Genomic DNA, 12,832 nt, shown 5'->3' with positions numbered 1-12,832 from the left:
TTTTCTATTGTTGATTCCAGCATTATGTTCCAATCAAGTTTATTGTCAGACTTTGTTCTTTTTATATTCAATTGACTGCCAATTTAGCTACTTACACCATATATATAACGATCAACAAGAACATTAAGGGTGATTTGTCACTCTAGAAGAAGTATAATATAGAGGACCATTTTGATTGTAGAGTAGCTTTATTTAAAACTTGTAAAAGTAAAATGATTTTTACAACAAAGAACCTTTTAGCTCAAGACACTCGTTAGTATTTCCAACGGAAACGTTTAGAATTCAAATCTTTCTTTGCCAAAGATAATTATTGGGTTCTCCCTAAATATAGTGGCATGACAATCTTTCTTCTCACATATATGATAGATTATATCATAAATTTAATTTTTAGGGAACCATGCCAAAGGAAAAAACTCCACAAAAGATGGATAAACTTTACCTCCAAATCAATTTTGAGAAAAATTCCTCCAACCTATTATGGGGTAACGCTCTCTCTTATATGTTAGATTCGCGATGGAATCTCAACATAAATTTAAAGGGAAAAATCACCGCATTACCTTTTTTCCAATACACCCAATAGTATTATATTCCAAGAGCATCCAATCAGAGTGGTTAGCGGTAGCAATGTAGCATTATTGTAGCATTGAATTGGTTCATAATTTCAGATGGTGATGAGTCAATGACCGTGTCAGGTCGTGCTCCATTCATTTACTCTTTGACGTGCCAACCAACCAGAAAAGTACAACCTTCTCTTTTCTTTTTTGAGGATCAGAAAAGTACAACCTTAACTGAAAAGAACGTATAGACATTAAGATGGAGAGAGCTAAGGAAATAAGGACTATTGGTTTTTTTTTTTTTTTTTTTTTTTTTTAAAGAAGAACTATCGGTTTATACCAATATATTAACGTATAAAAGTTTAAGCCCAAGTTTAATTAAGCCCACACGCCTTTCATTTTTTTTTTCTTTTTTAAAGGAAAAACACTTATTTATTTTAATACTAAAAAATTTTACAAAGTTTTTTTTTTAATTTTTTATTTTGTCTTTAAAATTATAAAGTTACTATCAAATTCCTGACTGATTCAAAAACTCATAGTTGTGAATACGATCAAATACACAAGGGAGGGGAAATAGGAAGAAATAATTATAAAAGAATAATAATTGTGCAAAATATGAAGTTAGAGAAAAGAGAATTTTTAGGAATACAACAAAACCTCACAAAATTTTCACAACAATCTTGTTTTGAGTTGTAATGGGTATAGACGTGTAGCCGTGTAGGTGAAATATATATATATATATATATATATATTTTTTTTTTTTTTATTTATGTTGACCTAAGTTTGCAAAGAAAATACTGTGGGATTTTGTTGTAGTAATAAAAAAACTGAACAATAAAATCCGTAAAAATAATGCTTCCATCAAAAAATTAATCAAACACATTCCCTTCTTATCTTCATAACCAACCATGTGTAAAATCAAAGTGTGTAAATCAAAGGACCACAACAATAAAACCGAACAAAACTCCAATTCGTATAGTCAAATCAAGCCAAATTTTATATTTGAGATGCGTTGGGGTCACCAACATGATTGGTCAGGAACATGAGTGATACACATGACAATTATTGAGAGGTTGATAGAAACCTCTGATCTTTAGAGAAAATCCATTAATAAGCTAGAAGATGACAGATCAGTGAAATAAATGGTATTGCAAACCAAGGTAGAGGATGAACTTATACTTGAACTTGATGGTATAATTTAGAAAAAGTTTCATTTTACTCCATCTTCCCCAACTATCGAATTATTAAAAATAAATGAAAATATGAGTAGAATTCTCATGCCACTAAAAATAAGGAAGTGTTATCTAAATTTGTAATGAACTCGGCTTGGGTTTAGTATTCAGTTGCACTGGACTCATCACCTTAATGGGTTTAGTGCAACTGGACATTGAACCCAAACATTACCCATGTATAACTGTTTAATAGTATCAATTTCTATAGAAACAGTGAACCAATAATTTCACTGGGAGCCACCCATGGCATGTGCCCATGTGGTACAAGATTCTAAGAACAGATGATTATATGCCTTCAGGGAAAACGTGACATAAAGTGCAAAGAATCCTATGGACACAACTTAACACCATGTCTAAATAATAGAAGGCTGTATGATAGAACCAACATAATGCAAAGCATAAATTAGAACAAAGTTGGGAGTCTCAGGCCATGCTTGATCTTGCATTGGCATGGAGTATAAGTCCTTTGCGGGACTTCATGTGAAGTTAGCCTTATGAAATACATCCCAAATCATTCTGAATAGTTCACCCTGGGCAGCTAGGCTCCTCCTTACCACTAGCAAATCTTGTTTGTAATGCCTAGGCTATGGTTGTAGCTGAAATAGAGCACTAGTATTGCTTATTGAGCATTTGGGATGTACCCTTTTTGCTTATTAGAGCTAGACTGAAGTCATTTGTGCTATGAAAATAAATCATTAAAGTACTTTGAAAATGCCAATTAGTCTTTACCTAAATTGTGAGGGAAAACACCTTTGCCTTGTTGAGGACAAGAAGAAAGGTAAATAATTTATTAGTGATCCTTGATCACATATAACTTGGAAAGAAAAATAGATATATCACGAAGATCATAGCACCACATAGTCCATATGAACTTGGGTCTGATATATCACAAACAATGGAAATGACCATAACTCAACAGTACAAGTAATGTCCAGGGCCTTATTTTAAAGGAAAAGCTACATACCAAGCCACATGACTACTAAAAATGGTACAATCTACATTATGGTATACTATGTCAAATTATAGGTATCAAACAAGCCAGTGAAGCTAAAACAATAGACTTGAACAAAACCGAGGATGGTATACGACCCTTATCATTGCGGATGAAGAGTCCTTGGTACACTGGTATGTTGATCAAGACAAGTAGCAAGTTAAGAATAACCTGCATGATCAACTGGTCTAACACCTTGAACTCAAAATCCAGAACAATCTTTCTGATTTCCCCAATTAAACTAAAGAGGTTTAGTAATGCCAATGTTGCTATAATGGTAAGCATGATAGTTGGGCTTCCAAACTCTATGACTTCTTGCCTGTACCTCTTCAACACATCCTCTGCACCTACCTTAGTTGTTAGCACAAATGTTGTTTCAGAGAGGCCTAATTGTCTGCTAATGGTGTCAATGAACCCAAAGAAGAATGAGGTAGTTCTTTGGATCACCCACATTCGTTGCCAATTCCACCAAGCTTTGAGAGTATTCCCACAACTCAAGGCCTCTACTATGCTGCCAACATTCCTTGCTACAAAAACATAAGCAAAGGGCAAGAACCATATGCTTTTAACCTGGAAAATGAGGCCATGAAATCAGTATATATAAGCTCTACAATACGAAACGTCATAAGAAAGCACTTTTTACTTGACTTGTTGCTACGTAGTTGCTCACAAATTTCAATTCTGGACTAAACATAAAGTTAAGAACATGGAATTTTTTGTGTTTAATGAATAATCTAGGGGCCATTGAAGTATTGAAGGAGCACAAAACATATATCATTAAAATTATGTGCGTGATAAGCATGAATTCTTTCTTTTATGACATCTATTATACGCATTAAATTATATAAACTAAGAAAATAAAGATAAAAGATAAACCTGAGGGAATAAGGAAAAGCCATGAAGCAAGCAAAGAGAAGGAACAATCACATAATAGAGTGTTGGTAAGGAAATTGGAGCCCATAAAAGATAAATACAATATCCCATCTGAGCACAAAATTTTATCTTTCCTTGCCCATATATGAAAGGGCAAAACTTGGAGAAAAATATTTGAAACATGCCTTCAGACCACCTCTTGTGTTGAATAAGAACTATATCTAAAGTAGTTGGACCAACACCCAAAAATGCCTTTCTATCTGGATTATAATAAAGTGATTTCCAACCCCTACATTGGATAGTCAAGCCAGTTACAATGTCTTCAACTGGGCACCCATAAATCAGCCCCATCTGCAAATATAATTACCATTTTCATTAAAATTCCTACACACAAATGTAAGCAAGTGTGTGTGTGTGTGTGAGAGAGAGAGAGAGAGAGAGAGAGAGAGAGAGACATTTTTCCCCCATTGAGTGTCCTTCTCAGCACTACAATTAGCAAAAACTTTAGATAATTCTTCCAATTCATTAACAGTTTTATCATTATTCTTCTTGGCTTCTAGATTAAATTCTCCTTTATAATCCTTGGAATACACCTTTCCACAAAGACTCTCTCTTCGATGGAAACATCCGGTGCCACAATACAAGGCTGCACCATATCCACCTATACCAGCAAGCTCAACCTTCATATTTAACCATGAATAATAGTATATCAGTTCACCAAAAGGATCAACATTGGTTTCTCTTCTTGAAAACAAAGGCATAGTCATAGATTACTCACATTGTTAGTAACTGAATAAGAACTTGCATAAATATCATTCTTGGTGATATTGTTATATTGTTGTGGAAATTGCATGAAAGAGATCTCATGACCTCTCTTTTTGTCCATGAAAAAACACAGTATCTCTCGTATTGTGTCCACATCATTTGCATACATGTCACAGTCTAAGTTCAGGATGATTGGGGCATTACTTATCTCTGAAGACACTCTTATCTGCACATGTGAAATTACCTTCATCAAAATACTATGAAAAATAAAATTAGTAGCATTATCAAGTGGCCATGGTCATAAATTTTACATAATTATCGCATGTACTTATAAACTAAACAAACTTTTTTTTTTTTTTTTTTTTGTGTGTATGCTTATTTTTATTTCACTTTAGCAACATTTATGTTAAGGAGACAATAAAGAACATGTATTAAAAGTAATTGGTGTAATACTCACTAAATGTTATACCACTTAATCATTTTTCATTAGAATATTATTATGCAAGCTCCATGGATGGATTACATATTCTCTCTACTCTGTACACACGTCAAATTTCGTGTACATCAAATATTATCATACCATTTAATTCATAAACTCATGTTTGGTATATAATTTTAGAGTTCAAAATCCTAAAATTTAATCACTTTAAAGATAAGATAGTTATCTTGTATAAAAAAGATGGGAAAAAAGAAAAAAAGAAAAGAAAGATAAGATAGTTATTGATATTTAATTATCTTAACATCTTGCATACTTGTAAGGTATAAGAATACAATTTAATCCAACCATGAAATTGTAAAAAAACACCCACTAGAGAATCATGAAGTGGTATAACATAAACAAAAGTTATACTAAGTTTAACTTGAACCCTACCCATGTACGGAAGTTTAAAACTTACTAATGCATTCATAGCTCCAGCTTTAAAGTTGTGAGGGCACTGCGGTCTTTTTTCTCGTGCCATGTATACTAGTGTTGGCAATCGCCGTCCATCAATATCCATTGCATTTTTGTCCATTCCATTAATTATAATCTAAAAAAAGGCAAATATTGCACCACTTTTTAATTTAAAAATTATAAGTAACAAACAAATAAATAAAATTGTAAAAGAGTATTCTAAAATATTGGTGGAGGAATGGATCATTTGATGAAATAGGGTTCGATTATTGCATTAAATAAGAGTTTTTTTTTTTTTTTTTCGAAATTCATTAAATAAGAGTATTTAATTGAAGGCATGATCATGATAATTGATAAAAACTTTTTTTTTTTTTTTTGAGAAGGTTTAATAATACTAACTCAATGAGAAATTAAGGTTTATTATTAAAAAAAAAAATTGTAAGATTTACCTGCACAATTGATTGGTGATCTTGCTCCGTTACTTTGGAGTTCCATTCTGAAAATCTTTTGTGTTGATCCCTTGTTTCTTTTGGAATAGTGCCCATTTTAACAGCTGAGTTAATTCGGTTTTCCATTTCTTCATATAGATTCTTTAATAAACATAAAAATAAGACCAATCAAATTTGTCATCAAGAGAAGTTTTGTTATTCTAACTTTGGGGTCATGCAATATGTTAGTTCAATATGCCTAATGCCATGGTTTGATGAGTTTCTGTACAATATGCCTCATGCAATATGTTATTTTAATATGCCTCATGCTCGTGCCATTAAACATCAATGCATTAGGAATTTCCTGTGACTTTTTTTTTTAATGCTTTCTTAAAAGGAAACAACATTTTTAGTTCCACATTTTGGACTGATTCTCGTTTTGATATCTAACTTCTAGACACATATACCTTGCTCTCTATAAATCAAAAACTATTGCTATTTTAAACCTCATTTTAGTAACAAAAAAAAAAACATACGTGATAAACGGAATGCACCGTTAGCATGTTAGATACTAACATGACTAATAAAATAAGAATAATAAAATACTACATCGGCATCTAGTTTAAAAATGATAATTAATCAACTTTTAAAAAAATTAAAAACACAAAAATACATAATTCGGATCATGTTCATCTTTAACAAGAACACAAACCCAGAAACCCAAACCCACTTCGGAATCTTCAACCCAAACCGTATCCACTACAAAGCACAGTAAGCCTCATTCGCACCTTACAATTCTCACCCACAACCCCAAAGATTCCAACTTTGAACACACAACTTCATGGTACAAAATAAAAAACTTCACCAAATTATAAACCTCAACATTACAGATCCAAGTCCCAACTCACAAAAAAGTTTTGGCTTTCTGCTTTGCTTGCAGCTCCACAACTCACTAAACCAAGAAAACCCAGAAACCAAAAACACTTAAATATGCCACCAAGAGACCAGATTTCAGCTTCAATGCTCCAAAGGCTTCACTACAAGCACAGATCCCAATTCAAAACCAACCCAGAAGAGAGCTAAAGACAATGGGTTCTTTTTCTCTTAATCTCTAACTTTCTCTCTCTCTCTCTCTCTCTTGATGGTTTGATCGGCTGGTGGTGGTGGCTGGGTATTTTTAGGTTTGTGTATTGGGTTTGAGTGTTGAGATTTTTTGTTTGGGTTGGCTGTATGTTTGGATTGATTTGGTGCTTTGTGGCTTTGGGATTTGATGATTTTGCTAGGGTTGGAAAAAATGGAGGCTTTCAGATTTATGATTTTTTAAGCTGAATTTTCTGGGTTTTTTGTGTTTGTTTCTCAAGAAAATTTCTGAGTTTATGGGGTTGCTGGAATTTGGTTTGTTTGTAGGGGAAGAACATGAAGTTCATGTTCTAGGGAAAGAACGTGATGTTTCTTACGAAAAAGCTAATGAAAAGTAACCCAAAAAAAATTTTTTAATTATTTAATTTGATTAGATTTAAGGTTCAATTTTTAATTTTTAATTTTAAAAATTTTCTGATCTGCCTTTTTTTATTAATTTAAATATTGACTTGGCATCATGCCAAAGATTTTTTTAAAAATAATTTTTAATGATCAAGTCAACATAAAAAAAATGCCTACAAAGCACTCCGTCTATCATGCAGGATATTTTTGTTACTAAAATGACGAAAGGAATTAAAATGGAAATAGTTTTTGATTTGTGTCTAAAAGATAGAGGCTAAAATGAAAATTGACTCAAAATATATAGACGAAAAATCATTTTCGTTAAAAATAAAACTACATCATTAATGTAGTTAATAGTCAATCATTAACGAAACTTGATAAGAAGTAATTATAGGATACTTTCAGTCCCAAAATATTATAAATGTATATTTTCCTTTCTCACATAATTAGGTTTTATTAATTAAATTCATGATAAAACACACAATTCATGTAAGAAGGAGAGTACGTATTTAGAGTACTCTCAAAGTATTTAATAATCTTCTCTTGATAAGAGGGTCAAACTAACAACAATTTAAAAGTTCGGAGTGATTAATTGCAAGTTTTGATAATTTTTTTTTTTTTTTTGAGAAACGCAAGTTTTGATAATTAAATAACTAAAATGTCAACAACATTAAAGTTAGAGGAAATGGTTTAGCCAAAAAATTTTAAGGGTTTTGTTAATGTGTGCTTTTAAAACAATTATTAATAAGGGAAATGCTAACGAGTGTCCTTAGGGTACTCATTAAGAATCCAATTAAAGAAAGTTTTTATTGGAAAAGAAAAAAAGCAATTAATGTTTTGACAGTTTTTTTCATTTCCCATAAAAGTGATATCAAAACTTTCTTTAACTGGATTCTTAACCAGTGTCCTTAGCATGATGCTATTAATAAATCATTTAAAGAAAATTTTGACACTGATTTTATGGAAAATATAAAAAGTTGTCAATCTTTTTCCAAAAAAAGTTTTTAAAAATATTTCATAAACCAATGTCTTTGAGATATCTATTAACTTTCCCCAAGTTTTAAACCCTTTAATTTGATCAAGCTAACCTAACTAAACATACAATGAACTAACCTTCATAGCCAACCATTCTTGGGCATATGTGATGTTTTGAACATCAATTTGTTGGGCAAAGTAGGCACCCGGAGACCTTGGTTTAATATTAAATTTCTTGCAAAAGGGTATCCAGTGCTTAGAGAAATTAGAAGCCTCTATGAGAGCATAGAGTGTCAACTCTGACCCACCATCATCAGAAAGATAAACACTCAACTTCTCAGGTGGATAATTATATGACATTACTGATAAAATGGTGTTGATCACCAAAGTTGGTGGCTCCATCTTAGGGTCTGCCGTGCACACAAAAATGTCGACATTCGGTAACTTCTTTTCGTATCTGTAACATGCAAAGAAAGTGAATATTAAGCAACAAAATAACAAAAATTAAAATAAGATTTTACATAAGAAAATAAATTTTTTAAAACTAAATTATCGATTGTTTCAAAAGTTTAAATTGTTAAGAAATGATAAATCTCAAAGTAAAAAAAAAATGATAAATCTAACCGCTAAACCGTTATTCTAACATTTTTGGAATTAGAGTAATAATAAATGGAAATGCTAACGAGTGTGGGCACTAGTTAATAATTCATTTAAAGAAAGTTTTTATGGGAAATGAAAAAAAAAAAATAATATTTTGACAGCTTGTTTCATTTCCCATAAAAGTAGTATCAACACTTTCCTAAAATGGATTATTAAGGAGTGCCCTAAGGGCTCTTGTTAGCATGACCCAATAATAAATTTCATCTAACAATATTTGAGAATAATGACACGTGGACACAAATTTTTATTTTTTTATTTCCTATTCCTTTCTCCATGTGAGGATAGAAATTTGGTTACCTACTCTTTTCCATTAAAGATTAATACATGATTCTTGCTGTCTAGTGTCTACATCAAAGGATACAAATTTGGTAAAGATGATTCTTGTTGTATTATGATGAAAACTATTCATATTATTTCTTAAATTTTGGAGGTTTCACAGTTTTTCTTGTCATTATTTTAAGAGATTATTTTAAAAGTAATTTAAAATCTATAATATTTTAAAATCTATAATAAAAAAAGTAATGTTAGTAATGATCACATATTATAATAATCAATAATAGCTTACCACCTAAGAATTATTATAAAAATATTATAGACGAATAATTTCTTTTATTAAAAATATATATATTTTAATTAAAATTAAATTCTATAGATATTCTTTATAAACCTTATATTTATAGAGAAATGTTACATTTATAATATTTTCACAACACTTTCATAGTAAAGAAGTAGTGAACTGTTATTGGTTCTAATTCACAATAACAATCATTAACAACATATCACTTAGGTCCCATAAAAAATAAAAAATAAAAACATATCACTTAAGATTTATTGTGAAAATTTTAAGGACATAACATTTATTATATTTATATCTTCCAATTTTTTATAAAATATTTCCACATAATTTCTTTGAAGTGGTAGAATAAATAATTCCATTTAAGAACACAATTATGATATATTTCTATTAATAACTACTATAATTATCAAATTTGATATTTTTAAAAAAAAAAAAAAATTGACGGAAAAGATTATATTTTGTGGAACTTTCCCATATATGCATTATACAAAACCAAAGACATTTAACTTTTAGTTTACTTTGTAATATTTTGCCACATAAGCTGTTAAGATTACATAATTTTACACATCATTATTCTATTATATGTTTTTAATTGATCTTAAAAAAAAAAAAAAATCTATATTTCAAGCATCCATAAAAATCTTACCAAATTATATTTTCTTTAAAAGAGGTGTTACATCCCCAAATATTTTCACAACAAATTATAAATGATAAGTTATTATTGATTCTAACTTGAATTTTACAATTGAAATTACTTTTTTATCCATCCATAACAATCTACCACTTAAGATTTGTTGTGAAAGTGTTGTAAAAATGTTGTAAACATATCATTTCTCTTTCATTAGATGGCGTGATATATATATATATATATATATATATATATTCATATAAAAACACAATTACAATAAATGATTATTAAAAATTGTTTGATACCTAGACAACAAATAAAAAAAAATAAAAAAAGAAGAAGATAAAAATCATATATACTTTGTTAAACTTCCAATACACGGATTTCAATTTAAATTTAAATCTTTCCCATCAAATAATTCCACCGAACAGACAACAGAACCTTTATATTATATATCCAAAAGAATCTTTCTCATTAAATACTTTCATATAATTTCATCATCTACCCTGATGATCGAGAACCCAGAGACATATATGTCTCAACCTTTAGAAATATAGAATGAGTTTGGGAAGCCTAAAAGAGAGTCTTTTGATTTGGCATATATTTTCAGCAAATTAGCAAATAATATGAACCAACCACATGAGTAAATCAGTAACATGTTTATCAAAACGCCCTCATATAGTTAATGTAGTCCCAGCAAATAATCTGAGAAACAATAACCCGTGTTTCTTTTACTCTGTTTAAACTCACGTTTTCAATTATAAAAACACACAAGTGTGAGTTGTGTGACAGTGTGAATTGAAAGAGTTTTTCTCTGAGAATAGAAATTTGTAAACCAGTCAATTTATATAGCTGTGTGCCCTTAGCTAGATCAACCACTATGTGAGAGAGAGAACTGTAACCTGTATGAGAGTCTTTCCTTGAAAGGGTGATTGTAAACAACCTTAAAACGACAAGACTGAGTTAGCATCCAGTACGAACCGAAGCATAGCTCAGCCATGAACATACCAATCCAAGCCCATCTTCCTTGCTCTCCAATTCTTGGAATGTGTGTCAATCTGTAAACCCATATCAAACATATACCAACAAAAACCGTCGAAGCAAACACCTTATAGGCACCTCTAAATCTTGCTTCTTTTGTCTCAAACAATGGAAGTGCATCCTCTTCACCACCTTCCTTTCCCATATTATCTCTCTGTCAGTGTGTATGTGTGTAAATGAAAAAATGGAGTTAAAATAAGCACGAATATTTTATAGTTGATTACCAGATGCAACGATATTTCTAAAGAAAAAAAAAAAAAAAAAAAAAAGCTTTTTTTTTGTAGTAGCAGTTTTAAAATAGAACGTAGAGAGAGCCAGAGACACCCACACACAGTGGCGACGCCACTCAGAGGTCAGGTGTTCCCTGGAACACCCTGACTTCAAAAAAAAAAAAAAATTTATATATAATAATTAAAATTTTTTTATTTGTTTACCTTTAAAAAAAATAGGAACACCCTCAAGCAATATCAGGAACACCCTCAAAATTTTTATGCCAAACAAATTTTGAACTAAAATCTACAAAAAAAAAAAAAAAAAAAAAAAAAAATTGTAACAGAAAATCTAAAAAAAAAAAAAAAAAAAGCCAAAATCATCAGTTTTTGTCGTCACAGCCACTCACCACCACATCGCCGGTCACTTCCATGTCTCCGGCCACTTCCATTTGGTCAACCGCAGTCTCCCCACCTGCTTCAGCTTCTTCTTCCTTGCCGTTTCTTCTCCGTTCTCTGTTTTTCTTCGACTTTTCCGCTTCTCTGCTCTTTGTTATTTCTAGTTTTGAACGCCAATTGCCGTATGTTCTTTGTACATTAGAGTCTCACTCCCCACGTGAATACTGAAGTCATTGAATGAGTCAACAGTATTCAAAATTTTCAACCTTATCTCCAACCACCCACGTGCATAGCTTTAACTTTTGCACATTAATTTTTATTTCTCTTGTCTTTTCATTATTGTATTTAGGGTCTGTTTGGATAGAACTTATTTTGCTGAAACTGAAAACTTAAAACTTAAAACACTGTAGCAAAATAATTTTTAAATGTGTAAATAGTACCGTGGAACCCATTTTTAATAAAAAAGTTGATAAAAAGTAGAATTTGTGGGTCCGTAAACAGTGCATATATGCACTGTTCACTGTAGAAAGTCAACAATTGCGGTTATTGTTCATTGAACAGTAACCGCAATACTCCAAATGAAAACGCGTGAAAAAAAAAAAAAAAAACAGAAACGCAACGCAACGCACATAAAGTCGAACCCAAACACACACTTAGTGTGTGTTTGTATTCAGCTTTTTCTACTTTGCGTTTTTGTCCTTTTTTCTTTTTTTTTTTTTTTTTTTTTTTTTTTTTTTGGTTTTCACGCGTGTTGGAGTTTTGCGGTTACTGTTCAATGAACAGTAACCGCAAATGTTGGCTTTGCGGTTACTTTCTGCAGTGAACAGTGCATATATGCACTGTTCATGGACCCACGAATTTCATTTTTTATCAATTTTTTCATTAAAAATGGGTCCCACAGCACTATTCACACATTTAAAAATTATTTTGCTACAGTGTTTTCAGTTTTAAGTTTTCAATTTCAGCAAAATAAGTTCTATCCAAACAGAGCCTTAGTAAGTACATTTACCTTTTTTTTTTTTTTTTTAAATAAAAAGGTTGTAAGTACATGTACTTCATAATATTATTAAACTACAATGCCTCTAAAAACAAATTTATACTACAACCATAATTATTACTATATTTA

The 12,832-nt window shown here is 30.8% G+C and overlaps 1 protein-coding gene across 1 annotated transcript; it reads right to left on the bottom strand.

Annotated features, from left to right (window-relative positions):
• Window positions 1-2,620: 2,620 nt before the first annotated feature.
• Window positions 2,621-11,944, bottom strand: LOC115955591 (cellulose synthase-like protein E6). Its single transcript, XM_031073779.1, has 9 exons — window positions 11,718-11,944; window positions 10,960-11,252; window positions 8,331-8,649; window positions 5,757-5,897; window positions 5,312-5,443; window positions 4,429-4,641; window positions 4,106-4,330; window positions 3,654-4,001; window positions 2,621-3,347 (listed from the first exon to the last, which is right to left on the bottom strand). Exons 1-9 carry the CDS (start codon window positions 11,757-11,759, stop codon window positions 2,802-2,804), a joined length of 2,259 nt encoding a protein of 752 aa, XP_030929639.1. The 5' UTR covers window positions 11,760-11,944; the 3' UTR covers window positions 2,621-2,801.
• Window positions 11,945-12,832: the final 888 nt, after the last annotated feature.

This window comes from Quercus lobata, chromosome 8 (assembly GCF_001633185.2).
Source record: "Quercus lobata isolate SW786 chromosome 8, ValleyOak3.0 Primary Assembly, whole genome shotgun sequence".
Lineage (NCBI taxonomy): Eukaryota > Viridiplantae > Streptophyta > Magnoliopsida > Fagales > Fagaceae > Quercus > Quercus lobata.
This window is presented reverse-complemented; position numbering and strand designations above follow the sequence as displayed.

Coding starts and splice junctions, on each gene's coding strand:
- LOC115955591 (XM_031073779.1), bottom strand. CDS start 11,759: ATGGAAGTGGCCGGAGACATGGAAGTGACCGGCGATGTGGTG. Junction 5,898..8,330: donor AAGAATGGTTGGCTATGAAG/GTTAGTTCATTG, acceptor TGTTTATTAAAG/AATCTATATGAAGAAATGGA. Junction 5,444..5,756: donor ATCACCAATCAATTGTGCAG/GTAAATCTTACA, acceptor GCCTTTTTTTAG/ATTATAATTAATGGAATGGA.